Raw genomic sequence first — 26,242 nt, 5'->3', positions numbered from 1 at the left:
TTTTACATAGTTAAAGTAAATGAGATCATCCTTAATAAAATATGCTCCTTCATCTCTTTGCTCAGTAGTGGTTTTTAAATGCAGTCCTCCAACCTGACTTTCGACGTGCTAGATCCTGCCATTAAGAATATACAGAGACAATTCCTAGCAAATGCCAGTTGCCAAAAAAGGTTTTTGACAATAAAATACCCAAGATAGGAAGAAGGAATAGGTGTTGTGAAACCACACCAGTGGCCCACGTAGTCCATTTTTATCTTAAAAATTGATCATGCAGGTTGTGGAGCTCTCTCATCTCACTGCACTTAAGCGTCAGTTTTAACCACTTGAGTAATCTTGGTAGTTTCATCACTTCGTGCTGCTGCTTTCCTAAAGTGCCGTCCACCACAAGCTGTGGAGGAGCAGGCAGTGATTCCTGCAGACCAGGGATTCATCTGCCACAGATTTGCAAGAGAAGGGTAATAGCTTTATTTTCTGAAGCATAAGGCATCTATTTCTTATGAAAATACATTTTAACTATGTTACAGATAATGTTGGTCTCTGTTTTCTCTCTCAAGACGCTGAGTTCTGTGAACTTGATTTAAAATGTTCTTCAAAGAGATTCTTTCTAAATTTATTAACTTTTGGTTTCACTCACCATTTTCATGGTTTTCTCTTATGAGGAAAACTGGGTATTCTTATTTGCGCTTTGTACTTCTTATTACTTTAACTTTCTTGGGTTTTCTGTCTGAAGCAGTCTTAGTCTTTGTTGGCATAAAAAATGCTAAAGTATTGGAAAGAGCTAGCTGCAGTCCCTGTCAAAGTCTGTAGAGAAATCTTATTAGTCCTTACTTTCAAAGAGATTGCGACGGAAATGTATTCCCTTTCCCTTAATGTTCTCTCATATATATACACATAATTATTTATGAATTTATTATTTTTATTTATAAATGTATTTTTAAAACCCCTTACATTCATAAGAATGTCACTCCTAATATAAAGAAGGGCTTAAGTGGAAAGCAGTTCAGCCGTACAAAACAAATCACAAATAGTATTTGTCCCCAGACTAAATGTAGCTGAAGCGCAGTGTTTGTAAAAATGAATTTAAAAGGTCAAAAAGGATGTGGACAAACTCAGAAATTACTTTTCAAAGTGCTCAGTAAGAAAGACTATTTACTGTTCTGTTTCACTGCTTGCTTGTTCCATAGGAAGAAGAATTACTCTATGTACTGCATTGCCTCAGATTCTCTTTTTCTAGCAGCACTAGAATTAACTGCCTGGTGTGGACTTTCTGTGCTGTTTGGTTATGATTATGCAGGAAGAAGGATCCTTGAATAAATACTGAAAAATAATAGAAAGTTACACATTTAATCTTCTAGATTATTTTCTCCATGGTATAGATTGTTGTAATTCTGTGAGAAACTGTATTTCACTATTACTGTGCATGTTGCATAAATTCAGACTCTAACAGATGGATTCTGCTCTACTGAGGTCAGTTCTCCTTTGGTCATTGTCCTGTCCAGAAACGGGATTAGGCACCAAGGTCTTATTGTTGTAGTCTGGGTGAAACACTGAGTCATATTTACTCTGTATTTGATGGACATATGTAGATTGTCCATATTTGCTTCTGCTTTATTGTCTCTTTTTTCAGGAGGAGTTTTCTGACTTGCTTCTAATATTAATGTAATTTGTATGAGGTCAAAGATTTAGATATTTATTTCTTGGGGGAAGATGAAGGCCAGTGCTCTGCTCACCTTCAGCAGTAGGTTTAACTTAGTTTATAATTCATACAACTTTAGTTTTAAAATGCCTTACTTTATGTGTCTGAAAATGACAGAAAATTAAGGCCTATGGTTTTAATTTTACTATGGACACTGACTTTGGAAATGTGATGTCAATACATCCTAATTAAATCTGTATGTACAGGGTAAAAGCAGAGGGGAGTACAGTGCCTTTAGCGTCTCTGGTTTTTTTCTAATAAATACAACTGTCACAGTAAAGGAAAAATTAGGTATTCATAAACATGGTTTTATTTAGTCACAGTTAAACTAGATTTTGTAAGATTTAAGTTATTACTATAAATGCCACTTCTTGAAATAACTGCCTATAAGCTATTTTCATTTTCTAACATCAGATAAAGACACACGACTTCTGGCAAGCTGAAGTCTAGAAACCTTTGCGGGAGATAGATGTCACTGGAAGTCTACCATCACATCATTTCATAAAGTGGAGGGAGAGTGAAGAAGGGAAAAAGAGAGAGTAGTTTTTCATTCTGCTGTTAAGCTTAAGGGGACAGATATTATTCTTCTAATGTCTGCTCTACTGAAATGAAAAACTCACTGACAATAATAATTTCTTTGACCTACCTATCTATACCAAAAAAAGAGATACTTTTTGTGTTTAGATGTTATGCACGTGCACAGTATGTGTCCTCTGTTTTACAGAAAATAATCTGTTCCTTTGTGAGGCTTGAAATGTTAGACTGGTTTAGTTCTGTATGTGAAATTTTTGGTGCTAGATGGATGTGTGAAGCTTTTGCAACTGAAAAGCTGCTATGGCAATACAAAGTATTAAATTCCTTTTTTCCGTTTTCTAAATTTCCTTACATTCTCCCTTGGTGGCATTCAGTTATCTGCCAGTCCTGGTTTCTCTTTCACCTGATTGTGTCTCAAAGGTGCTGTAAAGTAACCAGCAGTGCCTGGCATCTAGCCTTTGATTAGTCAGTTATCCATTTAATTATTTCTGTGGTTTCCTAGACTAAGGATCAACATAAAAAATTATGGTGCAGTATATTATGTTGCAGTCTTGCTATAGTCAGCTAGACATTTAATTTGACCTGTTATATCAGTCAATTTATATTTAGAATGACAATTTGAACCTTGATCCCAGGTTTTATCTGGAGTTGTTTGGATCCTCTTTTGTTTTTGGTGGTAAAAAGTGACGTTCATCAGCTTCCAAAGACAGCTGACAAAACTGCCAATGCCCAAGGAAGTTAAGGGATTATAATGTTTACTTTTTTTCCAATCAGTAGATGCTTATGCATAGAAATTATTTTTTTTTTTTTCAGAACTGTAAAAAACAAAAGCAAACCAAATAAACTCCCATATCATTGTGGCTTTCCTGAAGGAAACACTACATCTGCTGTCAGGACAGCTCAAGTAGTGTGATTTCTACATAGCTCTTAATTTCCTGTATCCATAAGAATAAAGTGTCTTGAAAGTGAAGGACAAAACCCCTCATGTTTTGTTGTAGCCCTGAGACAGCAAATACTTAAGCATACACAAATTTTAGTAGAACTACTTTAGTGTTAAAATGAAGTATGTATGTGCCTCCGTATTTCTGTAGTTAGTATCAAAAGACTTTATACATCCTTGTAATTTATACCTTACTTAAATCACACAGAGAAATAATGCATTATAGAAAAAATGAATTGTTCAACAGCTATGTTCATAAACTTCTTCAGCTCCATATGAACTGTTAGTAAACAAGTATCATGTATTTGTGTCAAATTGTTTGGCCTTAGAAAAAAAGGATAAAGATAGCAGGATAGATGTGTGGGAATTTGCTTCTAAGTCTGGAATTTAAATGTTCTTACCCTTCTTTTTATTATCTCGTACATTATATATAAATATATAAACATAATTTTTTTTTAAAGAAAATTTTCCTTGATTAAAAGTAGCTGTCAAGTTAAGGGTTGTATTTTCTTCCAAAAAAGTTGATGAAATTATGTTTTTACTTGGTATCCAAAACATCCAAATCAGTTTTTCTCCTTTAATATAAAAATTCAGGGAGAGATTTAATCAGAAGTGCATTTTCCAAAGCTGAGGGATAAACCTTAATAAAAACAAGACTCAATGTAATTCATGGAATTTCAGCATCAGGCATGAAAAGACATTGGTATGGCTATATTCTATGAGCCAGTGAGTTAAATTTTCTTTGAATTGTAAATATGTGTTCCCAAAAGAATGTTTTTTTCTATAAATAGGTTAGCAGTAAGGTAGTAACTGTGATACATTCCAAGTTTGAAATGCATTTATTCCATTTAGAGAGATTCATTTCATACTTCACAAGAAAGTTTAAAGTGTTTGAACTCATTCAAGATAAAATTGTGTTTTTTAACATAGAGAAAATATTTTTAGCAGTATATAGTACTCTGAAAACCATAAAGACAGTGATCGTGTAAGAAGCCAAATAACTGAAGACCTTGCTTGTCTTGAACATTAAAACAAGGTAACCAGAGAAATTAGCTGCTGTAGGCGGTCCTGTAGCTGGGGATTATCTGCATTACCTCACTCGGGCTGTCCTCAGTGGCAGAATGAGTCAGAGCATTGCATACCATCAGATGTGATGAAATGAGATGCAACTCTTCTTAAAAAAAAAATACCAAACGGTAATATAAATGCAGTTTGTCAAGATTTAGTGTCCTGTTTTTTGGCGTGCCTTGAAGTTGCTTGCTAACCTATGCGTACATGCATATGCATCCATGGTGTAACATGCCTCAAGGGAATGCAGGGGTTTTTTTATAAAAGTATTCTGTTCCTATTGCTTGTGGTATTTATTTTTAAGGTTTAGATGAGTAACGCTGCTCATGCATCCCTCCTGTAGCTTGATATTCCTTGTTTCATTTTACTCTGCTCCTTTCCAGCACTAGACTCCAGAGATAATAGCGATTTCTCCCTAAGCAGGGCTGCTACCGCTACCTTGGAGGGCAGTAAGAGAACGAGGGAAGTAACAGATGTAACTGCAACAAATGCACTAATTCTTTTTTTTATGTGCTTGTATATTAGGCCTTGCATTCACTGAAAACAGGTGGGTTCCTGCCCATCAAGACAGCAGTGTTAGCAGTTTTCGGATGAGTTAACTGTGAAGGCTGTAGATTGCCAGTGCTCGCTAGGATTTTCTGTGAAGTTAAGCACATGCCCATTACTGAAGTGAAGTCAAACCTTTGGAAGGGCTACAGTCAGCATGGCAGCATTATGACCAGCACTGGATTTTGGAGGGGTTTGATGTGATATCTGTGAATGATAATGTACTTTCTTTTCTCCTCTAGTCCGGGTCGCTCCCCAATTTCCTTTGACAGTGAAATAATAATGATGAATCATGTGTACAAAGAAAGGTTTCCAAAGGTAAGGAATCATGTTTTTGAATAATGCATTCAATGAACTTGTGACCAAGCTCGGAATGAATTTGTTGTGCTCATTGGAGAAAGGAGCCCAGCTCTTACCTCTGATTTCCAAGCAGTGCAGTTTGATGAGAGTTTGAAGCTGCCTCCTCTGCTTCACATGTTTTGCAATTCTGCAGTAGAAGCAATAGAAAAGCTTTTAGGTATTTGTGCATGTGCATCAGATTTATTAAATTTCTCATGTCTTTTATTGGCATAACAAATGCTTGCAGGAAAGAGGCCATGCTCTGGCTGCTCAGTCCATTCATGTTGTTTGTGAGGCCAGTGTTTCCATATATTTCTAACTAATCCTTGTCTTTTTCTTAAAATTTTGAATCAGATCAAGACTGGAAGACCAGGATGTTTTGCTTAGTTTCATATATACTTTAAAAAGCTATTTTAGAGTAATTTCAAAACATATTGAATAACATTCTCTCATTATTCCCTTGTATAACTTCATTAAATTTGCTTTATACTGATCCAAATTTCTTTGGTTTTGGTAGGCTTTCCACTTAGATATTAGCAACACAAAGTTTTCTTTTAACGTTATTCCAAATGATACTGGAGGTCTTGGCCAAAATCAAGTTTGCCACTGGGGCCTTTGTTACCAGAGAATCAATGAAGATAGATTTGGGTTTTTAGAAAAGTCAATCTGAATTTAGTCACAGTGAAATGTGCTGAAGTGATCTGCAGTGAAGATGTGTGTGTTGGGGTTTTTTTAATAAAAAAATGAATATTAAAATCTGTGGAAGCAAGCTGTAGAAGTTAACATCTTATTAGTGTTAGTGTAGAAGATTGTGTATCCCAGGGCTGTTGATATGGCCGTTCCTTCCTCTTCCACCAATAGCAAAAATAGGTGTTTCTCTGGAGACAGGATATCAGTGCTCATAGTGATAGAAATGCCATGTATCTATTGCTTGGGGCAATGATTTTCAGGTTCCATGGTCTTGCCTAAAAGTTCTGAAAACTGCTTCGTATCTTAACATCCTTACTCTGGAGACCCAGGGAGGGATACAGCCTCAGGACCGGGATATTTTTATGGTCATTAGCATTTTCAGAAAGTGTGTTCCGATTCATTTTTGTTGTTTCCTCATGTGAACATAACTTTTGCCTATGGTATGCTATTTTTATTCTCAGCAAAATGCTACTGTATTTTGGAATATTTTTCTAAGCCTCATGCATTTTGGAATTAAGAATAAGTTACTTTAGTACCCTACTTGTTTATGTTTAAGTTCTGGGATAGTAAAATCTAAGAATAATTTCTGTTTAATCTGTACTCTTAGGCCACGGCGCAGATGGAAGAACGGCTGGCTGAGTTTATTGCCTCTAATGCTCCAGAGAACGTGCTGCAATTAGCAGATGGGGTCCTAAGTTTCATTCATCATCAAGTTATTGAACTGGCCAGAGATTGCCTAGATAAATCACGTGAAGGTCTTATTACTTCTCGGTACTTTTATGAGCTGCAGGAAAACTTGGAGAAACTTCTCCAGGATGTAAGTGCTTTCTGGAAAGTAGAATATATTATTTTGATTGAAACTTTAAACAGTAAGCTAGAGCTTTGATTTTAGGAGAAACAATGTGGATTCCAGGGGAAGGGCAGCGGGTGGGAGCGTCAGGAGATCTGAGTTGCTCCAGTCTGCTGTTGATCTGCCATGGGCAAATTTGAGCAAATCACTTCACCTGTGCAGTTCCTTTGTACAAAAGTTAAATATGCATATGAGTAAGTCAAAGGCAGTCTTTACCGTTTATGAAAATTGGGTTCATCCAGATGAAGGGAATTACTGAACTTCTTTCATGTACTTCAAGACTCTGAATGACTTATTAATTACAATAGTACCTTCAAGGAGTGAAAACACCATAGTTTGTAGTGTTGCTGTAAATTTTTCATAAAAGATTTTCTTGAGCTGAACTTCATCCAGTTGTAGGTTTTTTAGTACTTCTGGTTTGTGTTGTTCAAAGCATATGAAAATACACAAGGGGGCACAATTTTAATGCATGTTCAGTATGCTTCAGCTACTCATTAAAAATTGCTCTTTTCCTTTAAAATGTAAATAATACTAAATTTTAAAAAAGTCTTAGAATCTCTGCTGTAACTGTTGTGAAGAGTCATTGCTATTACCAGTTTCTAGGTCCAGGCCTGTGTTTGGGAATGTCTTCCTAATGTTCTGCTTTGATTTAAGGAGATAGCAAGCTGAAAGGATTTATAAAGATTGCAGTCTCAGAGAACAGATATCATGGAGACACCTAGAAACAGAACACCTGAATTAAATTATTTTCTGTGATGATTTTTAATCTATTTGGTGAAGATGTGTTTATATGTCATTGATCAGTTTACCAACCCACTGACATGAATTACACTAGTTTTGTGCCCCTTTGCCACTCTTTCCAGACATTAGAAAATGGCAGATGAATAAAAATACTATATTAGTATACAATTATTTTATTAGAAAGCTTTGTGAAAACTGCAGAATCTTCCCTTGTATCAGCTAAAATCTTTGTCTACCCCATTTATATGAGTGTGGCTGCAATTTCCCTGGTACTTGTTATGCATGGGAGAAAAATTACGCATGTTTGGTTTTGTGGCATTCTGTCTGGATGAGAAATATAATTTTGACAGATGGAGAGGTAGGGAATATCTTTTGAGGGCCTGTATGGTTGTCTTCCTATGGGATATCTGTAACCGTTGTGGGTGTATTTAATATTTAAAAAAATGCATTTCCTGGTAAAAGTGGTGTTCTTTGGATGCTGCACAAAAGTTTGACCACTGATGCCACCATCCAGGGCTGGAGAAACTGAATCTAGTCAAAGAAATTTTTCAGTATTCAGAGCCTTGAAAAAAGGGGGAAATGTTTCTGAAGTTTGAAAGCATCAGTGTAGCCTTCCTGGGCAGGATGAGGAGCATCACCCAGCCGTTACTGCGGGGCCCGGCGATGGAGGCACGTGGGCAGCGCAGCCTGCGCGGGGCAGGTGCCACAGCGCTGGAGACGGGTGAGAATTGTCAGTGGGTTCACCTTGTACCTCCAGTCTGGAATCAGGGCATTTGTACACATCAGCTATGAAATAAGGGATCAGATCTCTTCGGGTGTTGTATTGACGTTGATAAGATTTCACTAAAAGTGGGTGCACATGCTCAGCAAAATAACTTAGATTTCAAGGCACATATAGGGAACTACACTGTGTTTTACTGCCTCTGGTAGCAGGTACTTGGAGCTTAAAATTCTGCTACTCCCAGTCTTTTCTGCTCTGTGTGTGGATGATGATTTCTCATACAAGGAATTAAAAGAGCAATAAATGGGGTCTGGCCACTTCCAGTCTGCACTTTCAGGCCTGTCTTCTGGCCTGAAGAGGTTAATCAGGATCTCAAGAGAAGTGTGGGTTACATAAATCTGCTTTTTCCTTTCCTCTCCCCTGCCTCAGGACAAATCCTCAGAACACACTTCTGAAATGTCCTTTTCCCCTTGATCCTACATGCATTATGCTGCTGCTCCTAAGAACAGGAAAAGATGACATTGAACTGTTATTAGAGAAAATACAATGGTCATCTCTGGGCTTGTTCAGGAATTGACATTCAGGGCTTTCTTTGACCTCTTCCTCTTTAACATCTTCTGCAGAGCAGGGGTGAGAGAAGGGTCATCTCTTAAGTTTAATTGATTTACTTTAGGAAGTAAGGTGGGCTAGAGAATTAAAGGGAAAGCTTAGAGAGACAAGGAAGGCAGAACTGGCTGGGAAGGAAGAGGACAAAGAAATTAAAGACAACATCTTTTTCATACGTTTTTTTCTGTCCTGTCATAGTTCCTTGGCTTTTCTTTTATATTTAAAAGCTACTTGTTTTGTCCTACTTGAAAGTCTGTGCTTTGCCCTTCAGACTGCAGTCTAGGCGGAAATAATTGGGACATTTCAGTCTAAATATATAGAAATTGGTGATAATATTTCTCTTGGAGGACAACTGAAGCAGAATAAGTTTGAAGTCAGGTTTAGATTATTCCAAATTTGAGGGCAGGGTCTTTACCTTTGCTTAGCTTGTAACACAGAGAGTTACGCACTATGTAAATAATAGGAACTGGAAGGTCATCAGAAAAGCTCTTCCACTTGGGCAGTTGCCATACAACTGTGCAGTAAGGATATATAGTTTTACAGTATATTTTTATGACATATAGAAAGATTGGGAAGATGATTTATTGATGAATAAGGAGATCAGCAAGTGGCAGGAATACCCACAGATTTTCATGCAGTTTTACTGTGAAAGAATGGATTCTCTTGAAATTCTTTTTTAAGGTTTTGATTCTGATGTGTGGTAACAAACTAAACTCACACAGTATTTCAAACCACAGAAAGGAAACTTGATTTAATATGTAGCAGTTTGAGTCTATATTATAAAAATTGTCAGTAAAACAGAGTAATTGGATATGTAAATAATGAGCTGTTTAAATACACAAAATCAGAAGGCTTTTAAAAGTTATTAGATCCTGGCTTTTGCAATAAAATACCAATAAATCTCGTTAGTTATGGCAAATGAGATATTTTCCCTTGTTTGGAGCGTGAAATACTGTCTTTTAGCTAGAAAGACCTATTGCTTATTGCATCATTAAAATTATCCTGAGGTAAGAATGAATTTAAGAGATTTTCTTTATTTTGGAAAACATGAACTTCACATCAGTAATGTTCGGTTTGGGGAAAAAAAAGATTATAGTCAGTTACTGCCTGGCTGAATCGATGAGTTAAAACTAGCAAGAAGTTTAATGGTTTTTGTGTACATGTAGCCAACTGGTGAGGAAGGTGAAGGATTACAGGTGTTTTTGTGCATGGAACAAAAGAAGCAGGGGAGGGTATTAGTACTATACTGTGGTGACTGATGCTGCACATTGGCAAATGGATGTTCTGACTGGGATTGCTTTCTTAATACAAGCCTGAGTGTAAATTTATTGGGTCTTGGCATTGCAGGTCTATTGTTTTGGTTTCCATCAGTATATTAGCTCAATTACAGCGTTGTGACTTGCATATCCCAGTTATTGGTCCTGCTGATCCCCAGGGGAGGACAGTGATTTTAATTTCATGCCCCAGTAGCTACAGTTAGTGACGGATGGGTCTTTCAGATAAGGGAATCGGTTTGTAAATTACCCGTTGCTACCTCCTGTACACGTGTCACTGGCAATGTGTGTAGGAATGGCATCAGCCTCTACCCACAACCACTATAGCTTCTCCCTCCTCCCCTTGGGAGGCGGGGAGGGGGGGGAAACCCTGAAATGCCACCAGCAACCTTCAGACAAGTGTGTCGTCATTGGGAACTGCTAATTAGATGGCGCGCCTCGTACCAAGGCCCATGGAAGCAGCAGGCAGTGCTTGGCTATATAACCTTCAGGTTTCCAGATACTGTCCTTGGGACAGACTGTAAACAAGATGTCTGTAGGGATGTTCGGGCTGTCCTGCACGAGACGGAAACAAGAAGAGGCAGTTTTACTGAGGATCTTGGAAGAGCAGCACTGTGCAGAGATGATGGCTGAGTGGCTGTTACAAGTTGTGTTTGATTTTTGTAATCTTTTTTTTTTTCCCTTTTGCTTTTCTGTAGTGTTTGGCAGTCGTGGTTTAGCTTTTCATTTTTGAAACAGACACCTGATTAAATTAGTTACATTTAAAAATTATTTTGACTAAATTGCCATAGATGAAAAAAGGTAAAAAATAAAAGGACTTGAATGTTTAATGATAAAAATGGATGCAAAATGATGAATTATATAAATAATGTTATATTTTTTGCATAATATAACTTACATGGGGGGCAAAAGGACTTTTCAGTTGCATGGGTCATATTTCAAATAATACAAAGTTGTTGGTGTTTTATTATTCATTTCAACACAGCTAACCCCTCGTGATCTGGAATGGCTTTTCAAATATGAAAGCATTAATTTCTTTCTACAATTCATATTTTAACTTATAAGTTTGCGTAATGCATTAGGGAACACAGTAAATACTAATTATCTTCATTTTGATTATTTTCTATTTTATAACTAGAAAATACCTTTTATTGAGGAAAAAAAAATGCGACTCATTTCAGTGCTCTCAAAATAAATGTTATTTTTAAGTCTCCATAGCCAGGAAGCATCTCTGATATTGTTTTTTAGATAAGATACTGGTTTTTAGATAATGAACTAGCAGGTGCATCGTTTTCTTCAGTGTTAAAATTCTAGCCTGAGCTTGTCAGTGCTGAAGTAGACAGTCAACATTTTTTATTCTCACCTGTGTCAAAATGAGAAATAATGAAATTCTAACATCTTTTTATTTGGTAAAAAATATCAGGGATATATTATTTAAAATGCTGCTTGTATATTTCTAGTTCTGAATTTCTGCTTCCGTGTGCTTTTATTGTTCTTTTAGGTGATCAGCAGTGTGATTTGACTTCTCACCCATATATATCTTCCTTTTAGATGGTGCTAATGAACAATGCTAAATGAACCTCTTAGTTTATTGCTGTTTGCATCCTTGTTGATAAAATATCATTGCTGTAAGCAGCTGGCTCATTGCTAGCATAAGCTCATTGGTTAAGTTCTAGACTTTATATTTGTGGCTGTGCTGAAGCCTATTTTTTTAGACCTTGGGGAAAAATAGCTATACTTTGTTTCAGAGTTTTTACATGTCATTGGAACCATGTTTTATCACCCTGCAATTAAATACTATTTTATTTGTGCTTCAGGACTCACAATGTAACCATCATGTGCTTGAGCAAAAGAAAAGTAATTTGGGGGATGTTCAAATTTGTCTTTAGGGTTTTTTTGTTTGTTTTTTTGTTTTTTTGTTTTTTTTTTTTTTTTAAAAAATTATTGTGTGTTTTTATTGTTATAAGACAACACCCCCTCACACACACATATGCCTTGAATTTATACTGAAATCTGGTAAAGGGAGTGGACAAGAGTAAATTTTCCAAATTAAATTTCTGCATGCTCTTTGCTTTACTTGTCTGCTTGGTCCTACATAGCATACAATACAATGCAGTAGTTGCTCAGCAGGATTTATAAAATTAAATAAAGATAAAATAAAACTTAGTTTTTCTTGATGATGAATAAAAGTGGTTCAAATTCTAGCTGAAAGTAAAGCCTGGAAATACCTGTGTCTATTAGCGATTAACGTAGGAAGGCAGTATTGTGTGGAAGGAAAAATTGTAAAAATCAGTATTTCTCTCTTCGTTTTAAAATATAAACCCACATCATATCTAAGATAATTGATAGGTGATATAATGCAAACAGAGCCTTTGAAATATCTCTTGCATGATAAAAGGAGTCAGTTGTAATGGAAAAATTGTATGTAACTTGGCATCCTTGAATGAGCTGAGACCATTGCTTAGCTGGACTCAGTCATGCTTTTGCTGCCAGATTATGGTCACTGAGTTGGTGATTGCTCTGCATTCAGCATCTGACATATAAAAATGAAGAGTTCATGCTAAGACCATAATGTGATGTTCTGTTCTCCACAGGCCCACGAGCGATCCGAGAGCTCCGAGGTTGCCTTTGTTACCCAACTTGTGAAGAAGCTGATGATTATCATTGCACGACCAGCTCGGCTGCTTGAGTGCCTGGTAAGTTTGGTCCTTGGGAGAGTGCCTGTATGATCTAGAGAGTCTGATGTGGTTTGGGGGAGATAAAGAACACAAAGCTTTAAATTCTCATTAAAATATTGATGAAAAATAAATCAATATTTAAAAAAAAAAAGTAGTAAGTGTCTTTTGCATTAATATAGAAATATCTTTCCAATGGACTGTCAGCTGCAACAGCAGCTAAATTGTATTTTAGTATAAAGTTTATGGCTGAGGGACCAGATGTAGCTGTTGACATAATTTCATGCTACTTGATTCCACCTGATTTTCCTTGTGTTGTTAGTAGCTACAGTAAAGAGCCTGTAAATGTATGGTGTTTTTATGGTTCCCAGAGACCCGTGCTAAAGAAGGACTGTCACTAAGGAAGAAATTCACTTCCATGATAGAAATGGTGTTTGGGCTCTTGGACTGAAACTCTTACCATAGCCCCAGCAATTGCAGAGAAAACCTGGTGTCAGGTTTTCCAGCTATGAACACACACAGGGACAGTCCAGTGAGAGATCCAAGCAGATTTGGAAGCCTGAGTTTGAAATTCTATTTGGTGCTATTGGAATACATGGAAAAGCAAGTCTCATTGCTTTTTTCTGACCACTTACTCTAGCTAACAAGAATGTATTTTTTTTTTCTTTAATTCTAGAAAATGGTGAAAAGTGTTTAGGTCATCCCAATGAAATAAGCCACTGTGTCCTGAAGTCCTGAAACTCAAAAAATATTTTGTAGGTGCAGTAGAGAAGCAGCCTGAACATGCATTCTCACTGTGATGCTATGGCAGGAGGGTTAATAAAAGCCTTGAATATATATGGAAAGAGGTGATCAGGCCTCTGGTGTACAGTGCTGTGGTTATTGGATGTAGGAGTCAGTTTTCAAAAGGATGTTAAAAATTGGTGAAAGTGTAGGGAAGAGTCACAAAAAAATGTTGGAGTGCTGGAGAAGGTGTCACAAACCTACAGTGGAAACTTAGGAAACGACAGAAGGAAATTCCCTGGTGTGTTGAAGCAGACAATCTGATGGTTCTTACTGGGCATAAAAATGACAGGGAAGCTACACCTGTTTGAGACAGAGAAGCTGGATAAATTAGGAATCTGTGGCTGGGTATAGATGTACAGTTAGCATTTGAAACATGTTGAGGGCAGTGTGTCCATGGACAACTTTTATCACTGGAATCACTTGAAGCTAAATGAGGTTTTTGTAGAGCTTTCTTTGACAAGTAGACAAGAGTGGTCCAATCTTTCCGATGATACCAGTTTTTGAAAACACCTGCAGAAGTACTGAAAAGAAGTAGACTTTGGAGGGTTCCCTTATTCCCCCCACATGACCATCAGATGGATTGCTTTGCTGTGAACCCTATAGTGCAAGAAAGACCACTGTCAGTGGTGAAGTAGGCTGCACAACAGCAGTAGATGCCTACACTTACTTTTCAAGTAGTCTCCACTAGATTACATTGAAAATCCTGGGTCCAACTCCATTCAGACTGGGAATTCCTTGACTTTCAAAACCATTTTTGTGATTTAGATGGGTTTTGTGGCTCCAGTTATCTTCCAGCACTTCTTTAAAATGTTTTTTTTGGGGAGTGAAAACAATGAAGAAAGGAAATAAATTTAAGCTTATTGTGTTTGTGTTTGCTGCATGCACCATTGTAATTTATGCTTGCGTATGCTCTACTAGTAACACATCCTCTGGAAAAACATGAAACCTCAGTAAGTTTTGTGAACCCATCTCTATACCTGCAAGCAGTTCCAAACTCAGGCCAGTTTTTAGCTGAAAATCAGTAGGTCTTCAGGTTCTTCCACTCTCTTTGCACCTGATGTTCTGCAGAATGAGTGGGAGCAGGTGGAAGCAGTAAAGTCATTGAGATTTGAGTAATGAGCTCCAAAGCACATAGTGACAACCTTGACAATGAAGTGACTAGACTTCAAAGTATAAAAATATTTGGATCTATGTATTAGTCTTCCTTGCTTTTTTAACCTGTATTGCCTTTGTAGCTATTTCTTTTCCAAATTTTTTTTATTCTGCTGACGTGAAGAATTAAATACTAATGTTTCTTTTATCCCATAAAAGAACAAGAAATATAGTAATTGATAGTCAACGATTTGAATAGCTTGAGAACTACATTTAGTTTTTATTTTTTAACACCCTTTTCTTTGTAATTTGACCTTTAGCTTCAATTCTTTCTGAATTTATAAGTTTTTCTAAGATTTAATATTAAGGTTAATTTTATTAACACAGCTAGTTCTTATTTCTTCCTTGTAAATGAAATAACTGACCATATAGGCAGTGGTTGTGATGGTTGTGATTGTTTTAATGGGGGTGAAGGCATTTGAGTATTTTAAACTTCATTTATTTGGCTTCTGTCTTTGAATTACCTGTTGGACTGTGAAATGTTTATTTACGGACTGAGTCTCTGGGGCTTCAAGAAAATAATAATGTGTTTTGTGCATCACTGAAACCATCTTTGGGAAAAAGTATGTAATTCTCTTCAGATTATTTTTCCATAGCACCTGCCTCCCTTTAGTAGGGATCATTCTTATGTATTCAAATGATTAAATAATTATACTAAAACCAAGGCAGAATCAGAATTTATTTAATTTCTTAATTTTTTTATATGTTTGAATTTTTTGTCACTATACTTCTTTTTCTTTTGTCCTTTACTCACCAGTAAATGACCTTCAGTTGTGTCTTGAAGATTCCTTCCTTGACTCCACCTTCCCTTTCACCTTGTTCTCTGTATTATGCTGCAGTCTGTTGACCATCTCTCTCCCCTGGTCCTCTCTGGTCTGGCTCCTGCTCTCTGCCAATTCTGAAACAGTTGATTAATCCTTTTCCAGAGGAGTTAGGAAGGAACCTTGTTTCTTGCATTGTTGCTGTCTCTGGTGACAGTATGTGTCCAAGAAGCATTGCTTAGAGCAATCAAGAAAAAGCATGTCTTTTCTGTTTCTCTAACCATTCAAATATCTTTACATCATCACAATCTCTTAATTTCTTTCTCTTGTCTGCAGTTCTGTGCTCTTTTCTCTTATGCTGTTGACCATACTCACATCAGGTCTTTTCTGATGCACTTACAGCTGTATGCTGTAACTCTTTCCCTTTTATCCTCTCATTTCACTAGAAAATTTTTGAAGAGTCTTGGCAAAGCTGGTGGTGAATGATGAGGTTTGTAGGGGAGTTAACTAGTGAAGTTGCTTCTGAGCAGAGTATTCCTGCTTTCAAAAGCTTGTCTATTTCCAGCTGGATCTGTTGGTGTAGTAAAAGAGATCACACCTTCTTTTGCCTCATACACCAAGACTGAGTTGATAAGATGATCCTGTACTGTATAAGAAATACTGCAGCAGTATTTCTTATAAGGAAAGTGAAGTCTTCTCTGCTGATAAAATAGCAGTTGCTGTTTTAATTAATAATTTTATTAGCAGTTGCTAAGGTTGTGACAGTTACAGAGTTGGATGGGTGTATGGTTTGATCAGAAGTGACATTTGAAAGCGGGGGAGGTTTATATTGGCTTAACTCCCCTGTGAGACAGAGGTGGCAGAAGGCGGCACCTCAGTCCTCATTGCAGACCTTTCCCTGGCACGTCTCAGTGTGACAAAGCTGGGAGCTGAGTCCAGATTAATGCTTGCATTATCATGACTATATTATCCAATAGTCTGGTTTTGGTTCATAAAAAGTCCCTACAGTCCTTGTCCTATTTTGATTTGCAGATCTAAGCCAGTGGACATCCATCAGGCTGTAAATGTCTGTCATTTTTGCAGAGCAGAGTGGAATGCATTGACTTGCTGCTTGTAACTGCAAATGTTTTGCATCACTGCTTAGTTTCTGATGTTTCTGAGAAATCTCCTATATGGAGGAGGAATTTTTCATAATTGTAAAGCTGCGTCATTTACCTCTCTCTGTGTCTCTCACCACCTTGCTGTAGGAGTTTGATCCTGAAGAGTTCTACCATTTGTTAGAAGCTGCAGAAGGCCATGCCAAGGAAGGGCAAGGAATTAAATGCGACATTCCTCGTTATATTATCAGCCAGCTGGGACTCACCAGGGATCCCCTGGAGGGTGAGAACTCCTGTTTGTACTTCCCAAACTGCTGAAAGAATAACCAGATCTCATGATCGCTACACAGCTGAAGGAGGCTTTTATTTTATTGGTTTAATTTCTAGGCCATTTTTCCTTGTTTTCCTGTTTGCTGTCAAATTCTAGACTGTCCTTTCCATCCCCATGTCTCAAAGGAATGTTGTTGGGGTAAGAATCGCACATCAGCAGTGACAGTTCTTTAGTTATGATGTTAATAATGTCTCCCTGTATTATGGCTGAAACAATGTTAGAAAATGGCTTCATGATTTAACTGTTTTCTCTGTGCTGTTGGACAGTAAAAGTAAATTTACCCATTATTTTTCTGGTCTGCCTGCCTGCTGGTGGCCTGGTTGGCAAGTATCTTGTCATCCCACTTTGTTGTCCTCTCTGGGAAAAGTGTATTTGTTGTGATTTTCCATGAGAATCCAGGACTAGTATGAATTTTTAGGTGGAGACGAGATTGTATTTATACATCTTGCATACTAGTGAAAATAAAGAGAGTAATGCTTTAGAAGACCGTAACAGCTTTTCTGCTGGGTGCCAGAATTGCAGATGGTAAATTGAATATGCTGTAAACGTACAGAGGGCCAGAAGTTCCTGACTTTGAAGTTTGGGAGTTAATATTTCTGCCTAGCACTTTGCTAACTGAATCTCTTCTCCTATGACAAGCTTTATGAGCATGCACGGCTTGCTCAGCAACAATAGAAAGTGTGACAGAGACTGGAGGTTACTGGGAGTATTTCAGTGATTGAACCATACTTTTTGTTTTCTCAGGAGAGCATAATTTTAGCATAAATTAGTGGTCTGGATAGGACTAGTTTAACTTCTATGGTGTTTACTGGAATGACAGTGACAGGTTGACTTCAAGTGAACAGCTCTTCAGGAAATTTCTACCAAAGATTGCTAAATGCAATTTAATAGCATTTGTTGAAATCTGACATTAAAGGGAAATTTCCTTTGATCCCTGTCATGGGAGAGAACCTTTCCATCACTAATTCCCCTTACTAAAGTCAAATTTTCTTTAGAAATGTGTGGAGATGTCAAGGTGCCTTATTTCCTTTCTGTAAGGAGGGCACCCAGAAATGTCAATGATGTCTGTTCAGAGACTAGTAGTTAATGTGGGATTTGGGTTTGCAAAGTTTATAGCATATCCTAAAGACAGCTGAGTAGCCTAAACTAACTGACTTTCTCCCAGTTTGCTGCTGCAGCGTTTTGCAGAATAAGACACATTTCATGAAGGGAGGTTGTTTGAAGTATAATGATTTTTCTTTTCTGGGGTACAGAGGTGCCAGAAGGCTATATGCAGACATATATGCATGGATTATGTTTTAATATTAACTAGATGGCAGTTTCCCCAAACATGCATTTATTGCTTTTGGTTATTATAGAAACAATCTAGAATGTCAGGCTGAAATTAGAACAATTAATTATATTCATCTTTATATAAAATACTTCCCACAGTTTACAAGATGCTAAAGGTTATCACTGTATAATTGGGGTGACTTTTTACAGAGGGGAAAAATGTCCCTCATCATCTACAAGCACCTCTTAAAAACCTGTTTGTCGTGTATAAACAAAGAGAACAGTGTTTGATTGAGATCATTAGGAGTAATCTTTCCTCTTTCTTTTCAGAAATGGCCCAGCTGAATAGCTATGACAGCCCAGACACTCCTGAGACAGATGATTCAGTAGAGGTACAGCAGTAATACAGTCACTCTGTCTAGCGCTTTTTTTTTTCCCCTGGAAAGAAGTAGTCTACAGTAAAGAATTAATTATAATACAGAGTAATTTTAATTTAAAAAAAAAAAAAAGTGCTGACATTTTAAGTGTGTGTTAAAACTAGAGTATACTCATAAAAATGTCAATATCTCTATATTGTGGTAAAATGCTTAAAAGTTGCAAACAGACATTATCGTCAAGTTGTGTTGATTTTTTTTTAGACTTGCAAATAAAAATAATCTGGAGGAATTCTTTATATCTGCATTTATAAAATGTGATGGGTATTGAAGAGAGTTGACTTCAGTAACAGACCACTGGAAAAATTGAATTATGTAACTCACTAGGTTTTGAAGTAGTTTATTTTATTGTTTTTTTTAAAAATGTGATGTTGAGGAAATGCCTGAATCTTACAGTTGACTGGCTTTTTGTGCTAATATTTGTGGAGGGAGTCTGAAAGATCCTAGGGATACAGACAGTTATCCTAAAGCTGAGGACTCCAGAGGTTTGGAAAAGGATTAGGTTTGAGTGAATGCTGCTTAAAGAAGAAAAGGACAAAAAAGTGACGTATAGAATTAAGTCATTCCTGCTACTGATTTCCATTTTCTTGTCTTCTTTCTCCAGAGCCGTGGGGCCTCTGTCCAGTCAAAGAAAACTCCATCTGAAGAAGAGTTTGAAACTATTAAACTAATCAGTAATGGTGCCTATGGGTAAGACTTTTAGACTTTGCTTTAGAAGAAAATATTATTATTGTCCTACCCAGGGGAAGTTTGGTGAATAACTGTTTTTTGTTGGGTCCAAACTGTAAATGAGTTTTGCTTGGGTGTTGCAGAGGAGTGTTGCAGAAGTTCCACACTTGTGATATCTTCTGGGAAATACTATTCCTTGCATGTTCTCTGTGTTTCTTAGACAATAGCCGCTGCACCTGGACACAGTTCCTGGCTGTGAAGTCCTTTCATTGTGCTGAACTTGACTCACAGCTTCCAGCTCAGGAAAATTAGTTGCCCTACATTAAAGCTTTCAGAATATGGTATTTCTAATCCCTCTGTGGCACACGCTTTCTGAAGCCTTGCCTAACTGTGAACTCAAGCCTGTGTTTCCAGTAACTATTTCTGCACTGGTTCTTTATGGTAGGTAGGTAAAATATAGACACGTTAGTACCTTAGCTTGAGATGGCAAAAACGTTTTCCCTAAACATTGTCTCTAGGGAAAATATTGTCATTTAGTTTATTTTGAGATTTCGTAAGTATTAGTAAAAAATGTAGTTCCATGAGTCTGAGAAAATTATTTTGCACCCATTTCCTTATTGCTTAGCAAGGCAGTGTGTATTTCCTTTCATGTTGTCTGGTTAAGTCCTGCGATTTGTTTGTTTAAAGGCTGAGTGAGAGTAAATTTCTGTTGTTGCAAATGTTGTTGATGATTCACTGAAATAGCAAGAATATTGAGGGAGAAGTAGTTTATGCTTTTCTGTTCTGCCATGTATTTCTGTTCTGCCATGTATTCAGATGATATATGTAACATGTGGCTGTTTGTGAGCACTTGAAATACTAACAGAAATGCTAAACTTACACTGGGGCAAGTCTACTGTGAGAAGTAATACAGTAAAAATACTATTAGATTTTATTATCCAGTGAAACATCCAGAATTAAGTTGGTCAATTCAAATTTTAAACTCTCATACAAACCTATCCAGAATTTTAAAGACAGTTCCTGGATCTTTGCAGTTCATAAATCCTTACCAGTGATAGTCATTAGGTTGTAACTGAAAAGCAGTGATATTCAGTAGGTTATAACTCCAAAACCTGAGCATGTGCTTGAGTGTTTTGTTGAAGTGGATGCTTTGCTAACAGCAACTCATTTTTTCTAAAAATTATATGTGGAAAAAATGTAAGCATATTTTTTAGTCAGTGAAGACAAAACAGAGCAGGTAGAAGAGGCACAATGTTACACAAGAAGATTTTACACATTTTCAGCCATATGTCTGCACAGGCCCCATGATTTAAATGTAACTTTGTAAAAAGGGGAGAGGGCGGTGGTAGTTTTGCTGTTACTCATATTTGTCGTTATACGGGGTGTATTTTATAGTCAGCTGCTGGTGAGACCCAATACCAATGTTAAATGTAATATACTCCAGAGAAAAGGAAACAAGTAGTGATTCAATAAGGCAGGCAAACTAGTTGAAAATTTTATTTGCAAACCGTATTATTAGTGTCCAGGAATCTAATGATCTGCAAGTGATAGAAATGTAAGAGATACTTTACTGGAGGAAATCCCCAGTGACAGTATTGCATCAAATTAATTTTATGGAGCTTGGAAAGAAATTGTGCTGATTCCATATGTTTTAAACAGGTTTTTTTAAGTGAAATGGTGACCGTAGTGTTGAAAAAATGCATGCCTCTGCAATGATGCTTAAGGAAGCCTGTGACATTTGTGTATGAAATATCTCCTTGTTAGTCACATCAGTGAAAATGCTGCTTAATTCAAGAAGGCAGAGTAGCTTTTGGAAGGAAGCATTATAGGGTTCCTTCTTCTCTAGGGGAGCTTGTCACTGAGATGGGATTTTATGGAGTCACAGATAAGTCTGTCAGGATCCATCCAAAACAGTCACCATCACTGTTTTAAAAAAACCCAAACAACGAAACAGTTTGAACTGAAAATGGAACTTTTCCTCTTGGTATGTGGTTTCCTAGAGCGGTGTATTTGGTGCGACATAAGACCACTCGTCAACGTTTTGCCATGAAGAAGATCAACAAACAGAACCTCATTTTGAGAAACCAGATCCAGCAGGCTTTTGTGGAGAGAGATATCTTGACGTTTGCTGAGAACCCCTTTGTGGTCAGCATGTTCTGCTCCTTTGAGACCAAGCGTCACCTGTGCATGGTTATGGAGTATGTGGAAGGTATGGTTGTCATTACACCTGCAAAGGGACCTGAGGTGGGATGGATGTGTAGTGCGTATGCAGTGTCTCTCCTCGTAAAGAATGACATTTTCAAGGGATTTGGAGGATGTGTACTTTTGGGTGTAAGACTGATCAGTGCGCTGCTCTGAACGCAGTAAATGGGAAGACCATCTCTTGTGTGTGCTAGTCCTTTCTTCACAGAATGCGAGTCCCGTCAGCCCTGCAGTCGCAGGGGAGCTCCTGATGCCCTTTTAGGGAGGATTGTATGGGCTGTTTGGGCTGAGCTGGAGAAATGAGTCATTCTACCACCAGTATAGTTTAGCATAAGGAGATACTGTGTGAATCCCTGTGAGTAATACGACATGATTGCAGTGGAGCTGAGGAAACATAAAGCCACATGGAGAAAACTGCTGGGGTCAGAAGTCAGCATGAACTTTCCAGTCCTCACAAGAAAGAAATCCCACTCTCCTGTGGGATGGCATGGCTAGATCCATAGCATGTTTACTTGGCATTACAGTTAGAAAAAGACAGTTAAGAAGCATCACCAAGCAATACACTCTTTGCTCTTCAGCAACTTTTTTTTTAAAATATAGTGCTGTTTTATGCTGGTGTAGTTTTTTTGTTTTGCTTATTCTTTGCAATATTATTGGATTTTATTTTATCTCTGTATCTTATTATAAGCAATATATTTCCACTGGTGAATGGGATTAATTTCTTATGCCTGGCTTGCTTGGTTGAGTGTTTATGAGAAATAAGCTTATAGTTCTTCTATCAGTGCTCTTTCAGATAAATTAGTAGAATGAAAACAGATGTATTGACAAAACAAATTTTAATATTAATTCCTATTTGCAAGTAGAGATGAAGGTCAGATGAAACATGTGGCCAAGGTTCCTTAAGAAGCTTGAATCAGGGTCCCACAGACTTATTTGCATGGCTACCACTGTGTCCAGAGGCATGGCTGTCTCTCTAAGTGTAGAGAGAGACTGTTAGTAGTTGCAGAGATGTTTACTTACTATTTTAAGAAGCTTGTATATCGGAAGTAGTATGTGTCTCAGTGGTGGAAAGCAAAGAAATTTATAGAGAGGCCAAACAGTCATGAACTGCCCTTTCTTCAAGGCTTGCTTATGGTTTAGAAATGGCATCTGTACAGTTCTTGAGCAAGCATACCCAACATATATGGATCTCAGCTTTCTTAAGATTTTAATATTTATTTGAAGCTCCAGATGGAGTGTAGAGAGCGCTTCAAAATTCAGGCGAACAGGGTTGAGAGAGAAGCCTTTAGGAAACGTAATCTATTAATGTAGACCCATAGCTGCTTTCTTACTGATACTTGCCGTTTCGCTGTGACGTATTTGCAACTTTTTTTTCTAGGAGGCGATTGTGCTACGCTTCTCAAGAACATTGGTGCCCTACCTGTTGATATGGCGAGGATGTATTTTGCCGAGACTGTTCTGGCATTGGAGTACCTACACAATTATGGGATTGTTCACCGTGATCTAAAACCTGATAAGTAAGTCTTTAGCTCTTCAGAAGTTTGAGGGAGAGAGCCAGTTCTTCAGCAACTTTCTCCATAGGCAAGAGGACGTGGGGGCTAGAGACAGTGGAGATCTTCAATGGCATCTGACATGTAGGAGGTTTTATGGAGTCTCTTGCTACTCATATAGAACCAGATAGACAATGAGAAAGGGTGGGAAGAACATCTCCAGATATTACCTCAAAGCTGTTGCTACACTGATGAAATTATGACAGAAGGTAGTCTGATGTCTGGTTGCCTTGGCTGCTCTGTGATATTCAGTTGCATAGGAGTTTCCTTCCAAGTGTTTGATGAGGATGTAACACTAAGAACTTGCTTAGCATTATCTTGTGTTCTTCTCTTTTTAAATTTCTTTTGGGAAACAATTAATTGCATGTTGGATTATTTTGCTTCTTTCTCTTAGTCTCCTGATAACTTCCATGGGTCACATTAAACTTACAGACTTTGGACTGTCTAAAATTGGATTAATGAGTCTTACAACTAATCTTTATGAGGGACACATTGAGAAGGATACTAGGGAATTCCTGGACAAGCAGGTAAGCTGAAAAATTTTGTCTGTTGATGTGGGATCAGATGCAGGATTCTGTCTCTGGATAGAATTGGAGTTTGTAGCACTCCCTCTCTGCCTCAACACTGTTCTGCGTGTTATAGAATGGGAGGAAAAGATACAAGTCCATTCTTACGTTTGTACGTAAACTTGTATTGCTTGTTATTTCAACTTATTGTTTTGAGTAATGCACTTCAGCTCTTAGTTTAGGGTATTGTAAATGTGGCCCAGGCAGCAGTGCAGGTATGAGCAGAGGTTGGTTTAGAGATGTAACATGGATTTTGCTGGAAGGTTGCTCTACGGTCTCCCCCTTCTGGTGCTTAGAAAGTTTATGGCAAGTTCCTGTATGTTTCTTCTTGTAATTTTCTCTGATGGCTTAAACATTGGTTTTTATCCCCATGATATTTACTAAGGGTCACTTTTCTCCTTAGCCTTCATTTTGCTCGGCTTAACCAGCTAAGTTCTTCTAGATAACAAGATAGATTTTTCTTTTGATGAATGAATAGCTCTTCCATGCACCTCTTTCAGCTTGAGCTGGTATTTCCTGGGCATAGTTGACAGGAACTATGCTGTTCTGGATGCATGCTCACCAGTGCCTTGTATAATGGGATTAAAAAGTACTTATCTGCAAATACCTAGGATCACAGCTGAAGTTTCTTTTTTAGTTGTGCCAAGTGTTAATCATCCTGTTATTGTCTTCCTTTGCTTCTGAGTAACAATGTTTTTTTTATCAGGAACCCTCTTTGGTCACCAGATCATGGTTTTGTACTTTGCAGTGTTACCTTTTTTACAACTATTTTGTTATTGTTGATACTTCTAAGCCTGAGGCAACTTGCATCTTCTAACGTAATTTCCTTAGCCATTGTCTGTGCCAGCTGTACCTCCCAAGTTTAAATGCTGAAGTGTGTAATCATACCGTGCTGCTAATTCTGCATCTGTGAAACTAAATTCTGCTAGCACAGAGATATGAGAGGTTTGTCAAAACTCAGTTCCTGATAGTTGTAGCCGTGCCAGTAGACATCCATCAAGCAGACAGACCTATACACACAGAATATGCATTTTTTTCCCATATGGTTTACTATATGTGCACCAAAGAACTACTTAGCTGGCATGTTCACACTAGGAACATTTCATAGTATGTGATACGATTTCTGTGCAGGTATGTGTTCCTCAAATATAGACTCTTGCTCCATGGAAGTAGTTCACAGCATAAAGCAGTTAGTGGCAAAACATTAATACCTTCCGTGTAAAGCTCTGAGGGGGAAAAAAAAAAAAAAAAAAAGACTAAAATAAGCTTTGACGTGATTTTGGCAATTTGTAGGTTTATTGCTTTCTTGTGTGTTTCTCTTGAGGTCTGTGGGACTCCGGAATACATTGCACCAGAAGTGATCCTGCGCCAGGGCTATGGGAAGCCCGTGGACTGGTGGGCCATGGGAGTTATCCTGTACGAGTTCCTAGTTGGCTGTGTTCCTTTCTTTGGAGACACACCTGAAGAGCTGTTTGGACAAGTGATCAGTGGTATGTTTCTGTTCTAGCTCTGAAAGGGGTTTCAGTGTTGTGAAGTAAAACCTTGAAAATACTGAGGAGCCACAGCTTGGTCAGGAAGGACTAGCTATAAAATAATGCGGTTTAATTTTAAAGTATTAATCTTCTTGTGTCTAGGTAGCATCTATTTGATTCCAGCTATTGAAAGTTGTTGAGTTGCTTAACATCTTGGTAGATAGTTGTGTTGTGCATGGCATGGAAGTCATGCATATCCTTGTGGAATTGGGGAAAAATATTGGGGGATTTTTCTGTTCTGTCTGTTAGCTTAAATGATGAAGAATATGAAAGGAGCAACTGCCAACTGGTCTAATGCAGTCTGATTTTGGTTATTGCTTCTGTAGGTACATATGTCAGTCAATTAGTAATTGTTGTATAAATTAAATAAAAAGGAAATCCTAAGCAAAACACATTGAAGCTATTGTACTCGGTACCATCATGTCTTGTGGCTTTTTAAACCTGTCTCCTGCTTGGAGTTGGACGAATGATTGCTTTGTGTTTCCTCAGTGAATATGCCAGTGAAAACATTTCCTATTGGGAATGCTTTCTGAAACAGTACATTTTTAACACACTTGGCAAATGTCTTTTGTAAAAAGAAAATTTCAGCAAAGAACTAAATATGATGCATGAAATTGTTACCTGTGAACTGTTCTCTCTGTTCCAAGTATAACAAGCATGGTATGTGTGGGCACAAGATACAGCTGCAGTATTGTCAGTGTCATTGTTTATGGATTGTCATGGAAGTCCCATTTCATACTTTATTAATAGAGTTCTTAATGCTTTTTTTCTCCACAAGCACTGCTTGGATTGACAGCAGCTTTAGCTGACGCTGAATTTTATGCATTTTGGAAAATGTCAATGCTTGAATTATATTAAATATGCAAGCTGCTGAATTCAAGGTATTTACAGTTCTGGGGCAGTACTGAACACTGCATTTTATGGTATAGGAATGTGAATGGTTATTCAAATTGATCGTGAAACTGGTATAAAATGTCAAGTCTTTTTTTATCCCCAGATGAAATTGCCTGGCCAGAAGGTGATGATGCACTTCCTCCAGATGCCCAGGACCTCATTTCTAAGCTTCTCCGCCAAAATCCTCTGGAAAGAATGGGAACAGGTAGGAACCTTGTCCATAGGAAAGTACTAGCCAGAAGCAGGAAAAGACGCTACTTTGCCAGTGATGCACACTCACCTGTGTTGAAGAATGCTCAGCTAGAGCTGGGAAACA

The 26,242-nt window shown here is 37.6% G+C and overlaps 1 protein-coding gene across 4 annotated transcripts in view; it reads left to right on the top strand.

The window, feature by feature from the left end:
- The window catches only part of MAST2 (microtubule associated serine/threonine kinase 2), a 199,648-nt gene that overhangs the window by 150,563 nt on the left and 22,843 nt on the right, over positions 1-26,242 (top strand). For all 4 annotated transcript variants that reach the window (XM_074906296.1, XM_074906295.1, XM_074906298.1 and 1 more), the window contains 11 exons: positions 5,027-5,102; positions 6,421-6,630; positions 12,600-12,701; positions 16,627-16,759; positions 18,410-18,471; positions 19,118-19,203; positions 21,183-21,391; positions 22,763-22,901; positions 23,329-23,461; positions 24,825-24,990; positions 26,030-26,131. In XM_074906296.1, the coding sequence (XP_074762397.1) occupies positions 5,027-5,102; positions 6,421-6,630; positions 12,600-12,701; positions 16,627-16,759; positions 18,410-18,471; positions 19,118-19,203; positions 21,183-21,391; positions 22,763-22,901; positions 23,329-23,461; positions 24,825-24,990; positions 26,030-26,131 (1,418 nt within the window). The remainder of the gene's footprint in view (positions 1-5,026; positions 5,103-6,420; positions 6,631-12,599; positions 12,702-16,626; positions 16,760-18,409; positions 18,472-19,117; positions 19,204-21,182; positions 21,392-22,762; positions 22,902-23,328; positions 23,462-24,824; positions 24,991-26,029; positions 26,132-26,242) is intronic.

The sequence above is a fragment of the Athene noctua genome, chromosome 5 (assembly GCF_965140245.1).
Source record: "Athene noctua chromosome 5, bAthNoc1.hap1.1, whole genome shotgun sequence".
Lineage (NCBI taxonomy): Eukaryota > Metazoa > Chordata > Aves > Strigiformes > Strigidae > Athene > Athene noctua.
This window is presented reverse-complemented; position numbering and strand designations above follow the sequence as displayed.